We start from the raw sequence: 19,018 nt of genomic DNA, 5'->3' as shown, positions 1-19,018 counted from the left end.
ACCATGTCGTGAAGGGTTCGCTTCACGACCTCTTGATTAGCGATGTGGGGTCCACGACACTAACGCCACGTGGCGACCCCGTTAGCAACATGGATGACCCACATCCACATCGCTAACAGCACGTGGCTAAAAGCTGAGTTTTTTGTAGTGAGAGGAAGGTAGAGCAATTTCCTTTGCCACATAACTGTTGTTGCCTTCTCTGCCTACTGTCATGGGCTTGACCAGCCGGTCGTTGACGCTCTTTGCTGCCATAGTAGGAATACCCTCTGGACAAACCCTCGGATAACACCCTAATGAAACAAAATTGATCTAACACAGAACCGTGAAAGCATTCATCCCAAATTGATTTCCATTCCCAGATCAAGGTAGGCTTTATGACAATCTTACCCACAATACGAACTGCAAACGTAAAAATAAACTCCAAAGGAGAAAAACCACAATAAAGACAGAAATAGACAGAAATCTACTTCTCAATCTCAGAACAGGACGAGAACAACCACAACAAAGGCAGAAATCTAGTTATCAATCCCAGAACAGGACGAGAAAAAACCATCGGATTCTAAAAGCAAGTACCCAAAACACCATTAGAGGACGAAAGCATTGTGTTCAGGGACGGAACCAGAAGCTCTTATGGGCAAGGGCTAGTGGCCAAAAAAATTTCTTTGCAGGGGCCATGCAATAGGCTAAATTATAGTTTTTTACCTTATATTTTTTATTTTTTTTCTAAAAAAAAAAAAAAAAAAAATTCATCCTTCTAATTTTTTTTTTTTAAGAAATGGGGGGGGGGGGGGGGGCATGGCCCTTGCCAGTCCCTCCCTCCCACCGTCACTAATTGCATGTGCTTCCTTCCTCCTCAAACACGAGGCTTTTGTTTTTTTCTCTGTGATAGTTTCTTTTTCGCTTTGTGACAATTTTTTATTTTACCGTGTTGGTCTCTTTTATTAATAGAGTGTTTATTAGTATATCAATTAAATAGTTGAATTTATCAGTTTTTATTAGCCTAACTTTTAGTATAAATAGTAATCATTTAATTAACAATCAAAGTTAAAAGGCATTAAAAAAACAAACCAAAACATAAAACATTGCTCAACACAAGTAATTGCTTTCATATTTTATTTCATATCCGAACAGCTTATTCAAATAAAAAAAACAATTTAGAATAAAGTATTCACAATTTTCCGTTCTAGTACAACGAAAAGTAATAAAATAGGAGTTTTGATGATGACGGTTACATCCGCATGTGTCTTTTCAATATGACCAAATTTCTGAGTATAATTAGCCGTAATTCCTATTGTACATTTCTCTTGGGGGACAGACGCAATCTTATCTTATCTTATATGAGAAATGATACTGGTACACATATTTTACAACAATGTTACAACAGCTTACGTGGAAAGTGAGTTTAAACCTTCATTTCGTTTTTTGAATTTTGAATATCACAGTAGCCTTTTCGTCAAAACCGGTTGGGGGGAAATGTAAAATTCCATTTCCCCCAAAGCTGAACGAACGCACCCCCCCTCTCTCTCTCTGAATTCTCTCCGTACAGTCCCCGTCCCCAGCCCCTCCGCCCGTCGGAAACCGCCGGCCCCAGCCCCGCTCTCTCTCCCGCCGGATCTGCCGAGCCCAGCCCCGCTCTCTCTCCCGCCGGATCTGCCGCCCCCAGCCCCGCTCTCTCTCCCGCCGGATCTGCCGAGTCCAGCCCCGCTCTCTCTCCCGCCGTTTCTGCCGCGCCCAGCCCCGCGGTCTCTCCCGCCGGATCTGCCGCGCCTAGCCCCGCGGTCTCTCCCGCCGGATCTGCCCCCCCCAGCCCCGCTCTCTCTCCCGCCGGATCTGCCCCCCACAGCCCCGCTCTCTCTCCCGCCGGATCTGCCCCCCTCAGCCCCGCTCTCTCTCCCGCCGGATCTGCCGCGCCCAGCCCCGCGCTCTCTTCCGCCGGATCTGCCGCCCCCAGCCCCGCTCTCTCTCCCGCCGGATCTGCCTGCTCCGTCCGTCGGAAACCGCCGCCCGCAGCCCCTCTCTCTCTCCCGCCGGATCTGCCTGCTCCGTCCATCGGAAACCGCCGGCCCCAGCCCCTCTCTCTGTGGCCGGATCTGCCTGCTCCGATCTGGTAAGTATATCTGAGCGTTACCTCTCCCTTTTGTAATTTCCATTACTCATCTGCCTGATTACTGATTAACTGCTTCAAAGATTTTTAGATGTATGTTTATATAACATTAGCAAAGGTATGTTAAAAGAAAATAAATGATGGTCAGTTATAATTTCATTCGAAAATTTTCTTCGTGACTAGTAATAACGTACAAGCGGCTGTATCAAATGCCTTCAACAATACAACGACGTCCAGACCCAATAATTTCTTCTTTTGTTACCTCCATTTGCTTTCATTTTGACCAAAAATGGGTCCCTGTGATGTTCCAAGGACCAAGAATAGCGACAAATAACAAAGTCAATCATCAATCATCATGTTCATTGTTCATTTCTCTGACGCTTGAGCTTCAATGTGCTGGCCTGCTTCTTCGAGAGACAAAACCTCCTGCATGAGGGAGCTTAGCTTCGCAACATTCTCTTGATGAATGTGGGAAGGAACCTTTTCTCTGTAGCCAGAAACATTCATCATCTTTGACAGCTTGTCATGTTGCCTGCAAGATTAAAAAAAAAAAAAAAAAAAATTAACCAATCAGCAGGTTAGAACTGGCAGGGTACTTAAAAGATCAAATATTTAGATCCACGTAGTATTATCCATGCTCCGAGATAATACGTTCCATTTTCTGAATAACACCTATTTCTAGGAACGCAATACCCGATTTATTACAGAGTAAACAACAAAAAATTCTCACAACACTCCAAGACGTACCAATAGAAAAACAATCCATTGCCTTTTCAGGATTTTAACTGTTTCAGCTGTGAGGTTTATAAGCGAAATGGGCTTAACCTTGATATAGAAGTTCAATGTACACAAATTTATCTGCTTAAGTCGCAATGAGAAAGAAATTTGACCCACAATATATAAGGCACTATCACATCCTGCCAATTTCAATATAATTCCAGATCTTGTACACCTTGACAGATTCTAGCTAATATCGTTATACCGACCATGTTTCATTTTTCCAGATGCATAAAGGTATGTTTATATAACATTAGCAAAGGTATGTTTATATAACATTAGGAAAGGACGATTTGCTTTTTCAACATTCAATGATCTAGTTTTTTTTTTTTCTTTGTTCTGGGGTTCTCTTTGAATGGACTAGGATTTGAAGACAACTAAAATTGGAGCAGGCTTAGGCTGGAAAACCTTGCATCTAGAACATTAGCAAAGGTATGTCTGTTAGCCTCTTGCAAAATCATGTTGTAATGTGCTTATATTGCCATGGCATTCTTCCAGATAGGCCTCCTTTGCATGCAAGATCCTCTGCTCATACATGCCATTCAATATGATAGTTGATTTATTAGATAATTGCTTGACATGCTTAAACTATTAGAGAATATTCTTTCCAAAAAAAAAAATTAGTCAGTATTCCTATTGGTGAATGTTCAATTGTCAGATTGTTCATGAAGATGAAGACTTCTTCTCATTGTGAGTAGACTTCTTCTCTGTCATCATTGCGTCCATGATAAATTTGTAAGGACTTATTATTCTGTTGTGAGTGCTTCAGCCGTGCTGTCGGCATGGCATGTAGGGACCTGCTCTTTCAATGTTTGAGTTCCTGACATTATATATAAAAGGTCTTGGTTGTTCTTAATTTGTCGTTTATGCAGACAACATTGAGATTAATTTCCACTAATCACACTTTTAAGTTGTATCTGAGAGTAAATGCTCACATTAAAACATTTCACTTCCCCATCCTCCTGTTTGCCCATTATAGGCCATGTTAGTTTGTACTTTTGTTTTGTTTTTGTGTTTTGCTTTCACTATAAATACCCTAACAAATAATTTAAAATGAATATTTTGATAAAACATTTTTTATTGTAAGAATATTTTGATAAAACATGTGCTTAACTTTTATAAGGGCAAGATTATTATTATTATTGTTATTTTATTTTTTTTGTGTAGGCCCGAAAAAATGTCAGTAAATAGTGATGCGTCAATACCCCATCCATTATGTTACTGTGGAGTGCATGCACGTTTAAGGTACTCATGGACTAGTGACAACCCCGGAAGAAAGTGGTACGGTTGTATAAAGTATAAGGTAATTTTCAAATAAATTATTTGTGCTTTATGTTTTCCTTAGTAATTTATGACATTTACTATTATATTTTAATGCAGAAAGATGGGGATTGTGATTTTTTTATGTGGGCTGATAACCGAATGACTTCTTATGAGAAGAGATTGGAGGAACATATGAGAGACATAGAGGAAGGGAGACGGGCTGATATTGAGAAAGTTGAGAAGATGACAATGGCCAATATTGACAGACTTGAGAAACTAATTGAAACAAGACACAACGAACAATATGAGAGACTTCGGTTGGAGTTTGGTCTTAATAGAAAGATGTTTTGGGCAGCAGTAGTTGTAATCATTTTGGGCATTGTAATTTATTTTAGTAGTTATAGCAGTTCTGAAGTTAGCTACTTGATGTTAGAATGAAAGATGAAAACATTGTTAGGTTAAAAATTGTCATTGTCAAATATTTTATGTTCTTATTAGTTTCAGAATAGAAGTGGTTGAAGGAAACCTTACTTTTGCCACTTGGATTTCCTCATATATTATGATTGACACGTCTATTTAAATGCTATTTAACATCTCTTTTCTATAGTAGTAGATATGTAAGTGCATTAGCAAATTTAAATCTGAAGGAGGAGAATTATTTCCACCAAACAAGAATTATTTCCACCAAAAAACTCTTCACCTTTAGTCAGGCCTGTGATCATAAACAATATACTCAAATCCATATTATGTTATATAAATTCTTGAAATAATAGATGACATTGTAATGGACTACCAAAATATACAATCTGTACATCCAGGACAGAAGGTAGGGTTTAGATAAAAATATGAACTTTAAAAAGACGCCTAAGCAAGCTCTTTGCCTACACATTATTACATAGAATAGGGCCATCTGCTAGAGGAACCTAAGATAATTTTAACTCTAAATACAAAAATGGCCGCTAATGGAAACAGCAAGGGAACATTCTATCCAACTCTCAGATCTTGAAAGATGTATACATGGAAATATGGGGAAAACAAATGCAGTTTCTCAGGGCTTCCTCAAGGCAGATGCTGCACCCATGACAACAGCCAAAACAATGCCAAGACCAGCACCAACGGAAGCACCCACAGCTGCAGCCGTTAACGAGGATGCCTTGGCTTGAGAATCTCCTCTTGCATCCATTACCATCGAGCGTTCTCGTGCCAATTCCACCAGAAGTCTATCTCTACCAAGTTCCTTTAATTTGAACAAGAAAAAAATTCAAAGAAATAAACTGTAATCTTTGATCATAAGCATATCAAATAAATAAATACATACATACATACATATTTTCGCAAGCTTGTAATATGTTGGTTTAACTTTAGATGATTGGCCTGAAACTCATTTATTGATTTCTTTATTCGGGCCAAATGGCCAATCATCTAAAGTTAAACCAACATATCACAAGCTTGCAAAATATGACCTCAGCGACAAAAGTCACAAAGTTCTTCGATGTGTAAGATACATTAACCCTCTCTACAGACCTCTCTCTAAATAAATAAATGCTCAAATTCATTTTTGACTTTTCTTCCAGCTAATCACATGATCATTTGATCATAAGTAATCTAAATGATACCCACATCTACAAAGAGCAAAAGAAACATAACTTTCTGTCTTTCTTTTTCCCATTTTGGAGCTTCTTGCTACTAAACAAATGCTTATATCTATTAAGATCAAAATGCAAAGATCCACCCACTAAATAAAAGTCCAGACATGCAAAAAGAGCCAGGGGAAGTTTTGAAGTCAATTTTAAGTATGGTATATTCTGCTCCTGGCATCACGTTGATAGGAAATGTTCTACTAGTAGAAATACAAGGGACAATCTAGAATTTCACATCACTACAAGATACATCATAAGTGTTCCAGTAGCTAAGAAAGAATTGAAATGAAAATTTGAAGACCGCATTTACTAATAGAAGCTATGTCAATATTCCTACAAACAGTAACAAGAAATAAAATTTATTTCTAAAATCATCAGTGACTCCAAATTGTAAATTTACAATAATTCAACTAATTTAAAGCTCAACCATCCATAATGAAGAGGAACAAAAAATCCATAGTTAAGGAACTTATGCAAAGGGAACTAAAAGAAAAACGAAAAATGTCAAAATTATTTTACCTCTATGATGGCTGGATAAGTACACCTTAGGAATCCCAAAAACGCAGTTCTTAAGGAATACTGGATACTGGCAGCATGACATCCTTTGACCGTCTCAAAGTTTAGATCAAAATCAAGCATAGCAGAAAGAACAGTACTATAGTGGATTGGCCTCTTCCTTGCTATGGCTGCAAGACTGGGAAAACAAAGAGTTTCAGATTTATGAACAAATTAAAAATATATATAAAAAAACATCCAATACCAAGAGTGGCAGAAGGAAGAAAAGTGCAACCAAGATTTCCGGCAAAACTAAGGTCAACGGCTAAACACAAAAACACAAACTACAGCAAGAGAAAAGAAACAACTACATATATAGACACATTTTCAGATTCAAGCACCAAAACAGATATGACCCCTAAAATATGCTCATTTGGAGTTCCATTATGAGCACTGAGGGCATTCTCAAAGACAGCACATATCGATTTAATTGTGCTTGCTTCCATGCTCTCCTGATAATCTTGAGCACATCTCCTAACCTGCATTGAAGCAATCAAAATATCAATAAACCACTTATTAACTTGCTTTAAAATTTTCTACAAACGATCATTGCACTAATTAATCAACATATTCCGCATTCTATACACATAAACTGTCCATTGGTGCAAACCTTGCTGCAGCACCCAAAACCTGCAATCACCCAAGACAATCATCAACTACAAACAAACAAATTTAAATAAAAACTAATATAAATGATCTAGTTGCGGTGCACAGAAGGCAATATTATGAACACAAACCTTTGTCCATGTATCTGTTGTAAAGCTCAATCAATTGGGTGTAGTTCGTATCTGAAAACCCACTGTATATTCAAAATCAACCAACCAAAATGTAAAGAAAAAAAAAATAACATAAAAAAGAAAATAGCATACACCATCCAAAAATTGACCTACATCTCTTTAGCTAGTACACAACATATATGAACATCATATAAGAACAAAAAAAAAAAAAATTACAATAAAATAAAATAGAGTCGTCAATATTTTCCAGTACATCCAGGAGTCCATTAGCTCCATTACAACTCTATCACAAATACCATTAACTATCATATTGGCCTCAAGGTGGAAGTAAACCATTCATCAGAAGACGTATAGTTGACCGCATAGCATCATTAATTGTCGGCAGGACACTTATATGGTTGAGTGCGGCATAGACTTGATTGAAGATGGGCCGCACATGCATTTCAATTGCCGGATCAGTTGGAATTATGGAATTAAAAACGTCTGTCATCCAAGCAATTATTTCGGCTGGGTTGGTATTGAAACAATAGGGTAAAAGCCAGAACAACTGGAGTAATACTTCTTGACTCAAAGGCAGAGGATCCATAGTCAAGACCCACCGTATATCAACCTAAAAATCAACGTTAATATTCAGACATCTAAATTGGATGCATTTTAATAACCATCAAAAATATCAATTGATTTACCTTGGAGCATAGCCAATTCACAATTGACACATCACGCATTTGTAAGGCTGTACTGAAAGCCTCTTGGTATTTGTGTTGGCTTATCAATGTAGATAACAAATTTATGGGGTCCATTGACAAATTCACCTGATACACACATGATTCGTTTCCCTTATTGTACGCATATGAATGAATGCCAACACAAAATTTGAAAAACGCAAATTATACCTGAGAAAGAATAGAATGATGGTGACCACTGAAAGTGTGAGCAACTGTCGATGACGAAGCGACAGAATCCTGCAAAAACAGACATTGAATAAGTACGTGAAATATCAAATAATTGTCAAAAACCAATTAATAAATAAAGAGATGTTGGCTAATCACCTGAGTACTATGATCGCAAGCTGCAGAAGGCACAGAAGGCAATGGAGATTGACTAGTGTTGTCTTGATTTTCCGTTGATTTGGAGGCCTACAATTAAAAAATGGTTTATGCAATGTGGAGAAGTAAACATGTTTTTTAAGTAAGTAAAATGTGGGCAGAAGTAATAAAAAAAATAAATAATAAATAATAAATTCACTAACTTGATTTTTTCGTTTCTTCGTTTTATCATTGTTGTTTCTTGGTGGCTTGCTCGATGCTTTGGATTTCTTCACCGCTGTTTCTATAACAGACACCTTTCTCTTTGTTCGTGGTCTCCCTTTACAGTCAATCTTCACAGGACTAAGCACATTTTTGCAGCTAGAAGGTGCGACAGTAGCTGAAATGCTGCCAAAAGATTGATTTTCGCAACGCCACAACTCTTTTAATTGATCAATTTTTTCCATTAGTTCCATGCAACGTTTCTCCGTGTTTACCGACGTGAGCAACAGTAATTCTTCCAAATTGTTTCTCACTTTGTCATGTATTTGGGCATGTGGATTATCACTAATGGCATCATAACTACTCTTAACCTTCGAGTACTCTCGCTTAATATCTTTCCTCCATCTGTCAAGAACATATCTTTGTGGCAGAGTTGTCACTTTCTTTGTCCGTAACACGGAAAGCGAATGCCTACATAGGATGCCTTTTACTTCAAACATTGCACATGTGCACTTCACTTCGAGTTCATTTTCATTGAAGTAAACAAGAAATGTCTTTTCTATTAAGTGATCTCCAACTGCAACATATTCAACAACTTCGAAGGTAGAAATCGCACCTTCACTTTTGAGAAGAGCGTTATTACAAGACATCATTTTCACAAATTGCTCATGTATTTCTTTGAACTTCGCATTTGTGTAAACAACTTGAAACTGTTTCTCTAATTGCAAGGCACTTATACATGGGATTGTGCGATTGAAAGAATCGAAATCAGCACGTGCCTCACTCTCGACCATTCTCCTTAAAGCGTTATCATATTCATCAACAAATTCTTTCAATGTGGTTCGTGAGTGCACATAACCATCAAAAAATGCGTTCATACTTTCACTTCGCTGTGTAGTACTCATTCCCGCCCAAAACGTATCTTTCATGTATGCCGGCACCCAAAATGTCTTATCCATATATAACCCATTCAACCATGCATTATCATGAAGATTATACTTCTCCAGAAGATCTTTCCAATTTTCCTCATATTCTTCACATGTTTGAGAGTCATACAAACATTTATTAATGGCACCCTTAATGCCATCAAAATTAGCATGTGATCCAAACTTTTCAGGCAATTTTTTTAAAATGTGCCACATACAATATCTATGACGACTTTCAGGAAAAACAATAGCGATTGCATTTTTCATAGCTCTATCCTGGTCTGTCATAATTGCTTTAGGGGCTTGACCATTCATGCACTCCAACCAACATTTAAACAACCACACAAATGTGTCTGTATCCTCTCTTGAAATTAGTCCTGCCCCCAAAAGTATAGATTGACCATGATGATTCACTCCTACAAAAGGAGCAAATGGCATGTCATATTTATTGGTCAAATACGTTGTGTCAAACGTAATAACATCTCCAAAAAAATCATACGCTGCCCTACTCCGTGCATCAGCCCAAAAAACATTTCTTAACCTACAATCATCGTCCACATCTATTACGTAGTAGAAGCCACTATTCTGCTTTTGCATTCTTCTGAAGTAATCACAAAGTGCTTGAGCACCACCTTTACCAAGATTGAGTTCTCTTGCCTTGTTAATATAATTCCGACAATCTCTCTCTCCAAAGGAAAGATTCTCAAACCCTCCACTTTCAACAACTAATGAATTGAAATTTTTACACAAACGTATTCCTGCTCTGTCATTTAGCTCAAGTCTTCTTTTCGCAGCGTCACTAATTTTCTTATTGCTTCTAAAAAATCTCGCCTTGCCCGGGCTTAACGAATGATTATGCATCAACTCAACTTTACTCAAAAACCACGTTCCATCATCACATAAATTTGCACAAATCTTAGCACCACACCCTGTTTTATTTGAAATTGGAATTGGCTTCGAACAATCACTTGTTTTAGGTCGCTCTGCACCTCCACGAGTACATATAAGCATTACGTAACCTTTTATACCCTTCTTTTTTCTCGAGCTTCTCTGCGCTATACCAAACCCAGCTTGCTTAGCATACTTCCTATAATAAGAGCAGACTTCGTCTAATGAACTAAATGTCATTGATTCTTTCGGCTCTTCAACTTTCTCATCATCCTTTAACACCACAGGTAGTACCACATTTTCTTCCTCATCATTCAACTCTTCATCAGAAATAAATGTCATTAAATCCTTCGACTTCTCAAATTTTTCACCCATATCTATCCAAAAAAGTATACAAAATGTGTTTATAAAAAAGCCTAGAATAATAATAAAGAAAAAACTATAACTCAAACAAAAGTGAAAAAACTAACCATTTTGACGGTCATCTTGATGGGTTAGATCATCGTCAAATTCACCCTCATTATCCAATCGTGAACTTGAAGAGTCCATTTAGAAAAGTGCTATATTAAAAAGTAATATAAGTTAATTGAATGAAAAAACTAAACTAATTATCATATTTTCATGTTAATTAATGCCATATCTAATTAATGATAACCTGCTTGTTATTATATATAAGGCCTACCCTTTTCATCTAATTTAATGGTATGTAACATATATGCATATATAAAATATTGGTTAAGAGAGTTTTTGATCCGTAAGCATGCAATTTGGAACCCTGCATGCCTACACATTGATAAGATCGACCTTATTATTCTAATAGAGTAATAGGGACAGGGGTCTGGTGAACCATTTAGCTAACACATTAAAGTCTAACAAATAAGTGATGATCGAAGGTGAAGGAGAAGGACAAAAATCTAATATATAGGTTAATTAACCAGGGGATTTAAGTATTATTTAAAGTGTACAAGGGTTGGGTCACCGACTGCATGTCAATAATTGATTGGTTAGTCCAACCTCATAATTTATGCTCTCATCTGTTTCTATACATATGTTGTATTCTACTGGTAGCTAGGAAAGTTAAGACAATTCCATACATATTGGTTGCTCAAATTGAATAACGAAGAACAAGAGGAAAAGTGCAAACATAAAAGGTTCAAATAAGCAGATAATCAAAACATGCACCTATTTTTTTCTTTCTCATTTAATAGAGAAAAGAAAGTAGTATTCTAAATTTATTTTTATTAGTTCCTAATAAGGTCTCCTAACTCAATCAACCCTCACAATTATTGGAAATGGGCAAACATGGACAAAAAAAAAAGACACAGTTATGACGCTAGAACATGCTAACAATTAAAACAAATATGTTCTAATAACTGTTCATGTTGGAGCAAACAAGCCAATTCTCAGAACAATATCCCTATAAGTCATTTCTCAAGGTCTAAAACCACTAGCTAAATCATCCACAAATTAAAATGCTATCAGAACAAGTAAATGCCATGAAAAACAAAACACACACCTGCCATTTACAAATTTAATCCTAATTAGAAACCAACCTCAGGATTAATCCTTGGTCCGGAGCGAGCGGGAGAGAGAGGGGCTGGGGGCAGAACTCCGGTGAAGGACCGGGGACGGACGCCGGAGGCGGATTTGGGCTGGGGGCGGCAGTCCGGAGCGAGCGGGAGAGAGAGCGGGGCTGGGGGCGAAACTCCGGTGAAGAAGGACCGGGGACGGACGCGAGGGGCTGGGGGCGAAACTCCGGTGAAGGACCGGGGACGGACGCCGGAGGCCGATTTGGGCTGGGGGCGGCAGTCCGGAGCGAGCGGGAGAGAGAGCTGGGCTGGGGGCGGCAGTCCGGAGCGAGCGGGAGAGAGAGCTGGGCTGGGGGCGGAACTCCGGGGACGGACGCGCGGGGCTGGGGGCGAAACTCCGGTGAAGGACCGGGGACGGACGCCGGAGGCCGATTTGGGCTGGGGGCGGCAGTGGGCGGAACTCCGGTGAAGGACCGATTTGGGGACTGTACGGAGAGAATTCAGAGAGAGAGAGAGGGGGGTGCGTTCGTTCAGCTTTGGGGGGAAATGAAATTTCATTTCCCCCTCCAACCAGTTTTGATGGAAAAAAAAAAATGAAAAAAAAGATTTCCACGTAAGCTGTTGTAGCATTGTTGTAAAATATGTGTACCAGTATCATTTCTCATCTTATATATATATAAAAGCTGAGTTTTGCCTAAGTGAGAGCCAAAACTCTGCCACGTGGCATGAACCGGTGATTGTAAAAAACTGAACCGGTGTTTAATGTGTTGTGTTTTGATAACAAAAAAAAAAAAAGCTGTCAAAACCAAACGTCTTCTTCCCTCCCTTCTCTCTCTTAACTTTCACGGACGTTCTGTCTCTCTCTCTCTCCCTTTCTTTCTTCTTTATACTTTCCCTTCTTTCTCTTCTCTTTCTTCTTCTCCGCTATTCTCTCTTCATTCTTCCTCCGTTTTCCTTTTCTCTCTATAACACACGTTCTCTCTCTGTTTTTGGTTTTTGTATTTCTCAGTTTTTTTTCTTTTTGGCTTTGCTGCAGAATTGAAAGTGGGTCATTTTTAATGTTGATTTGGGGGCTTTCGGTACACATATTCTTCTCTTCTCTCTCCAATTACGGTTTTTTTCCCTTTTCTCTCACTCTCAGACGAACATCAGGGAAGATTTCTATTGTCACTTTTGCCTTGGTTGTTTTCTTGCAATTCTACTTGAACGCTATATGTTTGATGAAATAACTAAACATATTTTAGGAGAGATTACTTCAATCTTAATATGGGTCATTTATTCTCTTTCAATTTTCAGTTTTTTTTTTCCCAACCCTTTTTCTACTTGAACTCTTTGTGTGTGATGCAAGGTTTTTATTAATCATGAATCCAGGAAGACTTTTTTGTGGCCTTCGACTTTATCTTTCTAAATGTGATTTAAATGCAGGGGGTGCAAGATGCGAAGAAGGCAAAGCTATATTCAAGGATTGGAAAGGAAGTCGTTTCTGCGTAAGTTACTCCATTTTAGTTGACTTTTTCTTGAATTCATAGTCTGAAAGTAAATTAAAAAAAGGTCTAGAACATTGCTCCTACAATTTACCTACTAGCAAAAGTTTCTTTATAGTGGGTTCTGCTTGGTAGCATTCTTTGTTTTTTAGGGATATTAGCGTGAAACTGCCATGAAGTTTTTTTGCTGCCCTATTTTTGGTTAGGTTTTTTCATGACCGTTGTCTTTACTTTGATGTACAGAGAAAGCCAAAGAGCTTTATGTGCCAAAGGAAATTCTTGACTGTAATATTAAGAAAGGTTCTGAGAAGGGATAAGATGCGTACATTGAGAAAATCTAAGAGGTTGGTATATACATTATCTATCATTTTTATCTCAGGGATGCTATGATGTTCAAATTGTTTAGAGTTAGTTAGTCAAGGATTGACACGTCAATTATTTTACTTCATATTGATAGATCTGGATGACTTTATTTGAGTCTTGAAAAAGGCTTCTTTATTATTTCCAGGTTTTTCTTGATTTTTCTATTTTCTAAAAAAAAATCTTGATATGTTTGTTTGTTTTCTGCTTTCCTTGGATGAATTCTGAATCAGAGCGACAATAAAAGTTGGATAGTGAATATGATAGCAGTATGTTCAACTTGGTACAGCTATGTATTGATTGAGGGATAATTATATACTTTAACATGAGTGCCATTTATATATATATATAAACAAATCAATTAGTCTATTAGAATTTTTGGTCAAGAACTAAGTGTCGTAACCCTCATGTGTTTGCTATTAGTTAGTTTATGTCTTTACTGATGCGGTTTTGTGTGTTAAAAAATTGATGATGACGGGATTCAGGGCTTTGAAAATGAAGTGGCAAGGGCTTTTATTATTGCTTTGGCTTTATTCCATTGGTATACATGGATTGTATTTACTCTTGACAAAATTGCGGTTAGGATTTTGATTGTTCCTAATTTGCTCTTTTTTTATAGTGTTTGTTATGAAAAAACTTCTTCATAAAAAATGTGATATGGGCCAGTGAATGATTTGTTGGATAGTTGCGTTTGAGGGTTGTTGATTTTTTAAGTTTGCTGGGGATAAATTTACTAAAAATATTTCTACAGTGTCTACATTTTTTTGGTTAGTTCTTACAAAAAAAAAAAAAAATTGATGTGAGACACCATAGAGTTCTATAAAAAATAAAAACACGAATGACGATTTGTAGTAGATCAAGAGAACCAAGTAAATCTAAGATTACTGTTATTTGTTTGAAACCATTTTATGTTGTTTGATTTCAAATATGTCAAAAATTAAGGAAAGGAATGTGTATAATGTGCTGTGAGAACTTTTTGGTTTCTACATTATGAATTGGCATTGTTTAAATATTGATGTGAGAGATATGCTTCGTATTGCCTAAGTGGTTTAAAATTGTGTATATTGCTTCAGATTGTAGTATCTTTTCCTACAAAGAATATTTTCTTAGGTTAATGATTGTGTATTGCTGGGTTTGTTGTGAGATATTAATTTTGTTTGTAAATTTTGATCTTTTTCATTTGGTTACTTTGTATGATTTTTAATACGCTTGGGCATTTTGTCTGTTTGATGAAATTTGAATAAAATATGATTTCTAGGTCTAGGGGAGATCTCCTATAATGGCTATAAGTTCAATGAGTTTGTTTCTAAAAGACATTAGCTATTTAGCTTATATAAGCCAATATGACTTGCATATTTCTAAAATGACTGTGAGAGAAACACTTCACTTCTCAGCAAGGTGTCAGGGCATTGGAGGAAGAGCAGGTAGGCTGTTTTGCATCTTATGGCCACAATCACTCTCTTATGAAATTAGGTTGATCTTATATGAATTTTTTCACTCACTATGCAAAAATCGTGGTTTCATGCAATAGAATGGGTTCACTGCAACAATTTGTTTCATACCCATTCAGTGCATAGTAACGCTAGAAATCATAATGTTAGGGCTCTTACTGATATATTTTTGGCAATTCTGCATCTTTATGAGTATAGTTCTAGCATTTTGCTGATAAATTGTTCATTTAATTGCAATTCATTGATGTTGGAACCATAAAAAAAATACCTTGACATATTAAATTACTTCACATATTTATGATTAATGTTGCTAAACGTTAAATTTGTGTAAGTCAAATTGTAGTATGTAGATACATAGCATTTAGTGTAGATAGCCCTGAAGTTCAAGAGTTGTTTATATCCCTATTTATTAACCATTTATATATTTTTTAATTAGTCTATTGTATTTGTATACATATATGCTTTTGTTTGTAATTTTCTTTGGCTCAAACCTCTACTTTGAATTGCCCCAGTTTGGTGGAATTTTTTATGGGCATGTGTAGTCTTGGTTTTAAGTTTTGGCATCTCTCTCACGCCCACTCATATTTTCTAATGTAATTTTACTTGTGACAAAATAAACTGTTAAATTTGAAATTTGGTGCTTTAGAAGTTGGTGACAAAATTTGAAATTTGCGCTTGAAGCTTTCAGATTTGTCAGCATATGATGTTAGGATAATTCATTCATTGATCAAATTCCTTACCGTATTCCGAGATTTCTACTTATTGATATGTTGTACATTGCTACTTTTGGTTTCACTTGCTTTTGGTTGGATAGATGGAGGGTAGTCTTGCAAAGAGCTTTACTCAAAAAGTTTGAAGCTATCAATTATGGATTTAGGTTCTTCTTCAACTTCCATAAGTCAAGAAAGTGATTCACATTGTATGGCTGTATTTTATCTCTTTTGATATGGATCTGGCGGAGTTGGGTGCTTGACTTGCTATCTTTCTTTCCTACTTTTTTTTTTAAAAAAAAATTAAATTTTATTTTTTACTATTCTTTCTCAAGACGTGTTTTTCAATTTTTTTTTTGGAAATTAAATTATAATAAAAAAAAAAACCGCACATAGTGCGGGTTATATGTTAGTTTAGGATAAAGACTGAAACTCAAGCACTTATTTCATGGTGCAGGCAGGAGGATTCTGGTGGCCACCAATGAGGGGATCGACATGAACACATCGGGACGTAGCAGGGCCATCTTTTCCATTGTATTTGAGGTCGATGTCACGAAGCTCCACATTCGTACATGGTAGTGCCTTACTGCAAATAATCTCCACAGCTTCCTTAGTCCGAGAAGTGCCTTTTATGTTCTTGAAGCTAACATTGCTGATCTTGATCTTAGAAGGAATCTAAAAAAAACCAAAAAAAAATACCAAAGTATTAGTAATATTTCTTTACCTTCAAAACAAATATATAATTAGGGCATATAATTTTTTACATGACCAGTGTAATGTGAAGTACTTACTTGTGGTTTGCATTGATTCCATGGGCAGTACCCTTGGTCTATGAGAATAGGATTGTCGACGTTATTCATGATAATGTTCTCAAAATGTATATCAGAAGCAAAGCCAGGAGAAGAATCAGGCCATGTTTTGACTCTCACACCAGTCATTGTGTTTGTAAGAGTGCAGCCAATAACTCTAACCCCAGACACAGGCTGTTCATTCTGGTACTTACCAAGACTTCCTATGCTGATTCCATGGCCAGGTCCACAATGTACTCCCTGGATAAGTATATCCCGACTACCGTCACCGAGTGAGATACAATCATCACCGGTGGAAATGTTTGAGTTAATCACGTTAATCTTGGTTGAACGTCCGATGTGAATTCCATCCGTATTAGGGCTTTTTTCAGGTGCTTTGATGGTAACATGATTGAATGTAAGATTTTGGCACCCAAAAACATTAATGTGGAATTGTTTGCTGTTACGTGATGTTATGTTCCGGACTATTGAATTGGTGACATAGTCGAACCTTAGGCTCTGTTGATTTATGAAAGCATAAGAACCACAAAATTGTCAAAATTCCTTTTAGGTAATGCGTAAACAAACAACTACAATTATGCATCAATAAAGTTTTCATTCAAATTGGATTTGAGAAAATTCTTTTGACGCAGTTTATTAATTTTCTCCGACCCGATTTGGATGAAAACTTTATCCATCATACACAACTAATTAGATAGAAATAAACTTACAATGGGAAGATGGATGCAGTAGTCGGTTTTGGAGCAACCACTTCTGCCCCAAGCAGCTCTTCCCTGGCCATCAAATTCTCCAGTGCCTGACACAGTTAAGTGGTCGAGACTTTCAAAACTGATCCAAGTATCCCCCTTGAAGTATTTGGGGTCTCCTGGGGAATGTATGCTTCCTAGAACATTAAACTCGATAGGGCCCTTGCAAGGGCCAAGAAAATCTACAGTGCCAAGCCTGTATGTTGCTGCTGGAACTACAACTTTACTCGAACCTGGATATGCACATGCATCTTTCCAAGCTTTTGTCGCAGCCTAAAGACAATTAAATGAATATATGCATGATGAAAGTGATTTTTAGCAAGCAATATTTCTGATAAATATAAATTTAAGTCACATATATATGATCATAAGGAGATCGATAGAATACCTGGGTGATATCAAAATGAGGCTTTGCTCCATAATTTCTCAAATCAAAGACACGGCTTGCGGCATTGGCAGTGGATGCTAACAATAGTAGCAGTGATATTGTCGGAACATTCAATTCTAAACCCATATTTACTCTTCTTTGATCTTCTTAATTTGCTTCGTGCAAATATTGGGCTTAGAAGAATATTGATGAATATCCCATTTTGGATTGACCCATTTATGCTGCAATGCAGAAGCTCAGCACCATTAACATTTCTAACTAGCTACTACGTGTCATTAATTGCGCAATATCTTTGAGAGGCCAGTTGTAATATTTTACTTTTAATTTAATTTATTCCTATTTATTAGTCTTCTTGCATGCTTCGATCCTCCCATTGATAACTTTACTGAATATGACGAGTAGTTCTAGAATTCAATCATGTGTAAGTCATTTTTGTATCTATCTAAAAATGATAAAGTTTTTAAAATTATCATTGTGGTTGTAATTGAATATTATTGAATTTTAATCAAATTATAATTTTAAAATGCACCTCATTTTTAGATGGACGAAAGAGTGACACATAATAGACTTCTAGAATTACTCGGATTTGATTGTACACTCTATCTTTTGTATATAACCACTTCGATATTCTATAAACAGCATTGCAATAGAACATATCTTGTATAACAAACACATCTTGAATTTACTATATATGTTAAGAGTAATGATTCACTACCACGTAAATATACAACTTTTCATCAACTTGCCTATATGGCAATGTGGTCCCTCACCTTAATTTATTTTTTTTTTTAAAAAAAAAAAAAACTTAAAAAGTAGTACGGGACTATCTTGCCACATAGGTAAGGTGGTGAAAAGTTGTATATTTAAGTGGTAGTGAATCATTACTCATATGTTAATGGGAACCCACATAGATGGGCAGCAAATCAAGTTACAATCAGACTTTCGAATTCAAATGTGTTGCGAGATTTTTGGTGTCATTTGAATTTGAATGAGATTTATTGTTAGCTTCAACAAGTATAATTAATGGTGATCATTTAATTAATTAACAATCAAAGTTAAAAGCTATTAAAAAAAAACCAAAACATAAAACAATAATATTGCTCAACACAAGTAATTGCTTTGGTATTTTATTTCATATCATATCAGAACAGCTTATTCAAATAAAAAAAAAATAAAAAAATAAAAAATAAAAAAAACAATTTAGAATAAAGTATTTCCAATTTTCCGTTCTATTACAACGAAAAGTAGTAAAATAGGAGTATTGATGACGACGTTTACATCTGCATGGGTCTTTTCATTATGACAAAATTACTGAGGATAATTATTAGCCGTAATTCCTATTGTTTCTCTTGAGGGGCAGACCCAATTAATTTAGGATAAAGACTGAAACTCAAGCACTTAAGT

General features: G+C 36.6%; 2 protein-coding genes and 1 long non-coding RNA gene across 6 annotated transcripts; 2 read left to right on the top strand and 1 right to left on the bottom strand.

Annotated features, from left to right (window-relative positions):
• Nucleotides 1-1,976: 1,976 nt before the first annotated feature.
• On the top strand, nucleotides 1,977-4,581 carry LOC133861685 (uncharacterized). Of its 2 annotated transcripts, XR_009899063.1 has the most exons (4): nucleotides 1,977-2,107; nucleotides 3,246-3,313; nucleotides 4,049-4,184; nucleotides 4,262-4,581. It is a non-coding gene; the product is annotated as an uncharacterized LOC133861685 (long non-coding RNA). The 2 variants fall into 2 exon arrangements; XR_009899062.1 differs by lacking the exon at nucleotides 1,977-2,107 and having other exon boundaries at nucleotides 2,986-3,313.
• A 7,897-nt stretch (nucleotides 4,582-12,478) lies between these two features.
• On the top strand, nucleotides 12,479-16,939 carry LOC133861277 (uncharacterized). Of its 3 annotated transcripts, XR_009898989.1 has the most exons (4): nucleotides 12,479-13,153; nucleotides 13,394-13,494; nucleotides 16,129-16,246; nucleotides 16,491-16,939. XR_009898989.1 is itself a non-coding variant. In XM_062297027.1 (3 exons), the coding sequence occupies exons 1-3, from the start codon at nucleotides 13,028-13,030 to the stop codon at nucleotides 16,154-16,156; spliced, it is 255 nt and encodes an 84-aa protein (XP_062153011.1). In that variant the 5' UTR covers nucleotides 12,479-13,027; the 3' UTR covers nucleotides 16,157-16,451. The 3 variants fall into 3 exon arrangements, 2 of the variants coding, with proteins under 2 accessions (XP_062153011.1, XP_062153010.1); XM_062297027.1 differs by lacking the exon at nucleotides 16,491-16,939 and having other exon boundaries at nucleotides 16,129-16,451; XM_062297026.1 differs by lacking the exons at nucleotides 16,129-16,246; nucleotides 16,491-16,939 and adding an exon at nucleotides 15,776-16,090.
• LOC133861276 (exopolygalacturonase-like) lies at nucleotides 16,113-17,740 on the bottom strand. Its single transcript, XM_062297025.1, has 4 exons — nucleotides 17,615-17,740; nucleotides 17,191-17,499; nucleotides 16,463-16,978; nucleotides 16,113-16,346 (listed from the first exon to the last, which is right to left on the bottom strand). The coding sequence occupies exons 1-4, from the start codon at nucleotides 17,738-17,740 to the stop codon at nucleotides 16,113-16,115; spliced, it is 1,185 nt and encodes a 394-aa protein (XP_062153009.1).
• Between the last annotated feature and the right edge of the window lie 1,278 nt (nucleotides 17,741-19,018).

The sequence above is a fragment of the Alnus glutinosa genome, chromosome 2, assembly GCF_958979055.1.
Source record: "Alnus glutinosa chromosome 2, dhAlnGlut1.1, whole genome shotgun sequence".
Classification (NCBI taxonomy): domain Eukaryota; kingdom Viridiplantae; phylum Streptophyta; class Magnoliopsida; order Fagales; family Betulaceae; genus Alnus; species Alnus glutinosa.
Note: the sequence above shows the minus strand (reverse complement) of the source record. Positions and strands in the feature narration are given on the sequence as shown.

Coding starts and splice junctions, on each gene's coding strand:
- LOC133861276 (XM_062297025.1), bottom strand. CDS start 17,740: ATGGGTTTAGAATTGAATGTTCCGACAATATCACTGCTACTATTGTTA. Junction 16,979..17,190: donor ACTGCATCCATCTTCCCATT/GTAAGTTTATTT, acceptor ATAAATCAACAG/AGCCTAAGGTTCGACTATGT. Junction 16,347..16,462: donor GGAATCAATGCAAACCACAA/GTAAGTACTTCA, acceptor GGTTTTTTTTAG/ATTCCTTCTAAGATCAAGAT.
- LOC133861277 (XM_062297026.1), top strand. CDS start 13,028: ATGAATCCAGGAAGACTTTTTTGTGGCCTTCGACTTTATCTTTCTAAA. Junction 13,154..13,393: donor GGAAAGGAAGTCGTTTCTGC/GTAAGTTACTCC, acceptor TTTGATGTACAG/AGAAAGCCAAAGAGCTTTAT. Junction 13,495..15,775: donor ACATTGAGAAAATCTAAGAG/GTTGGTATATAC, acceptor TTGGTTGGATAG/ATGGAGGGTAGTCTTGCAAA.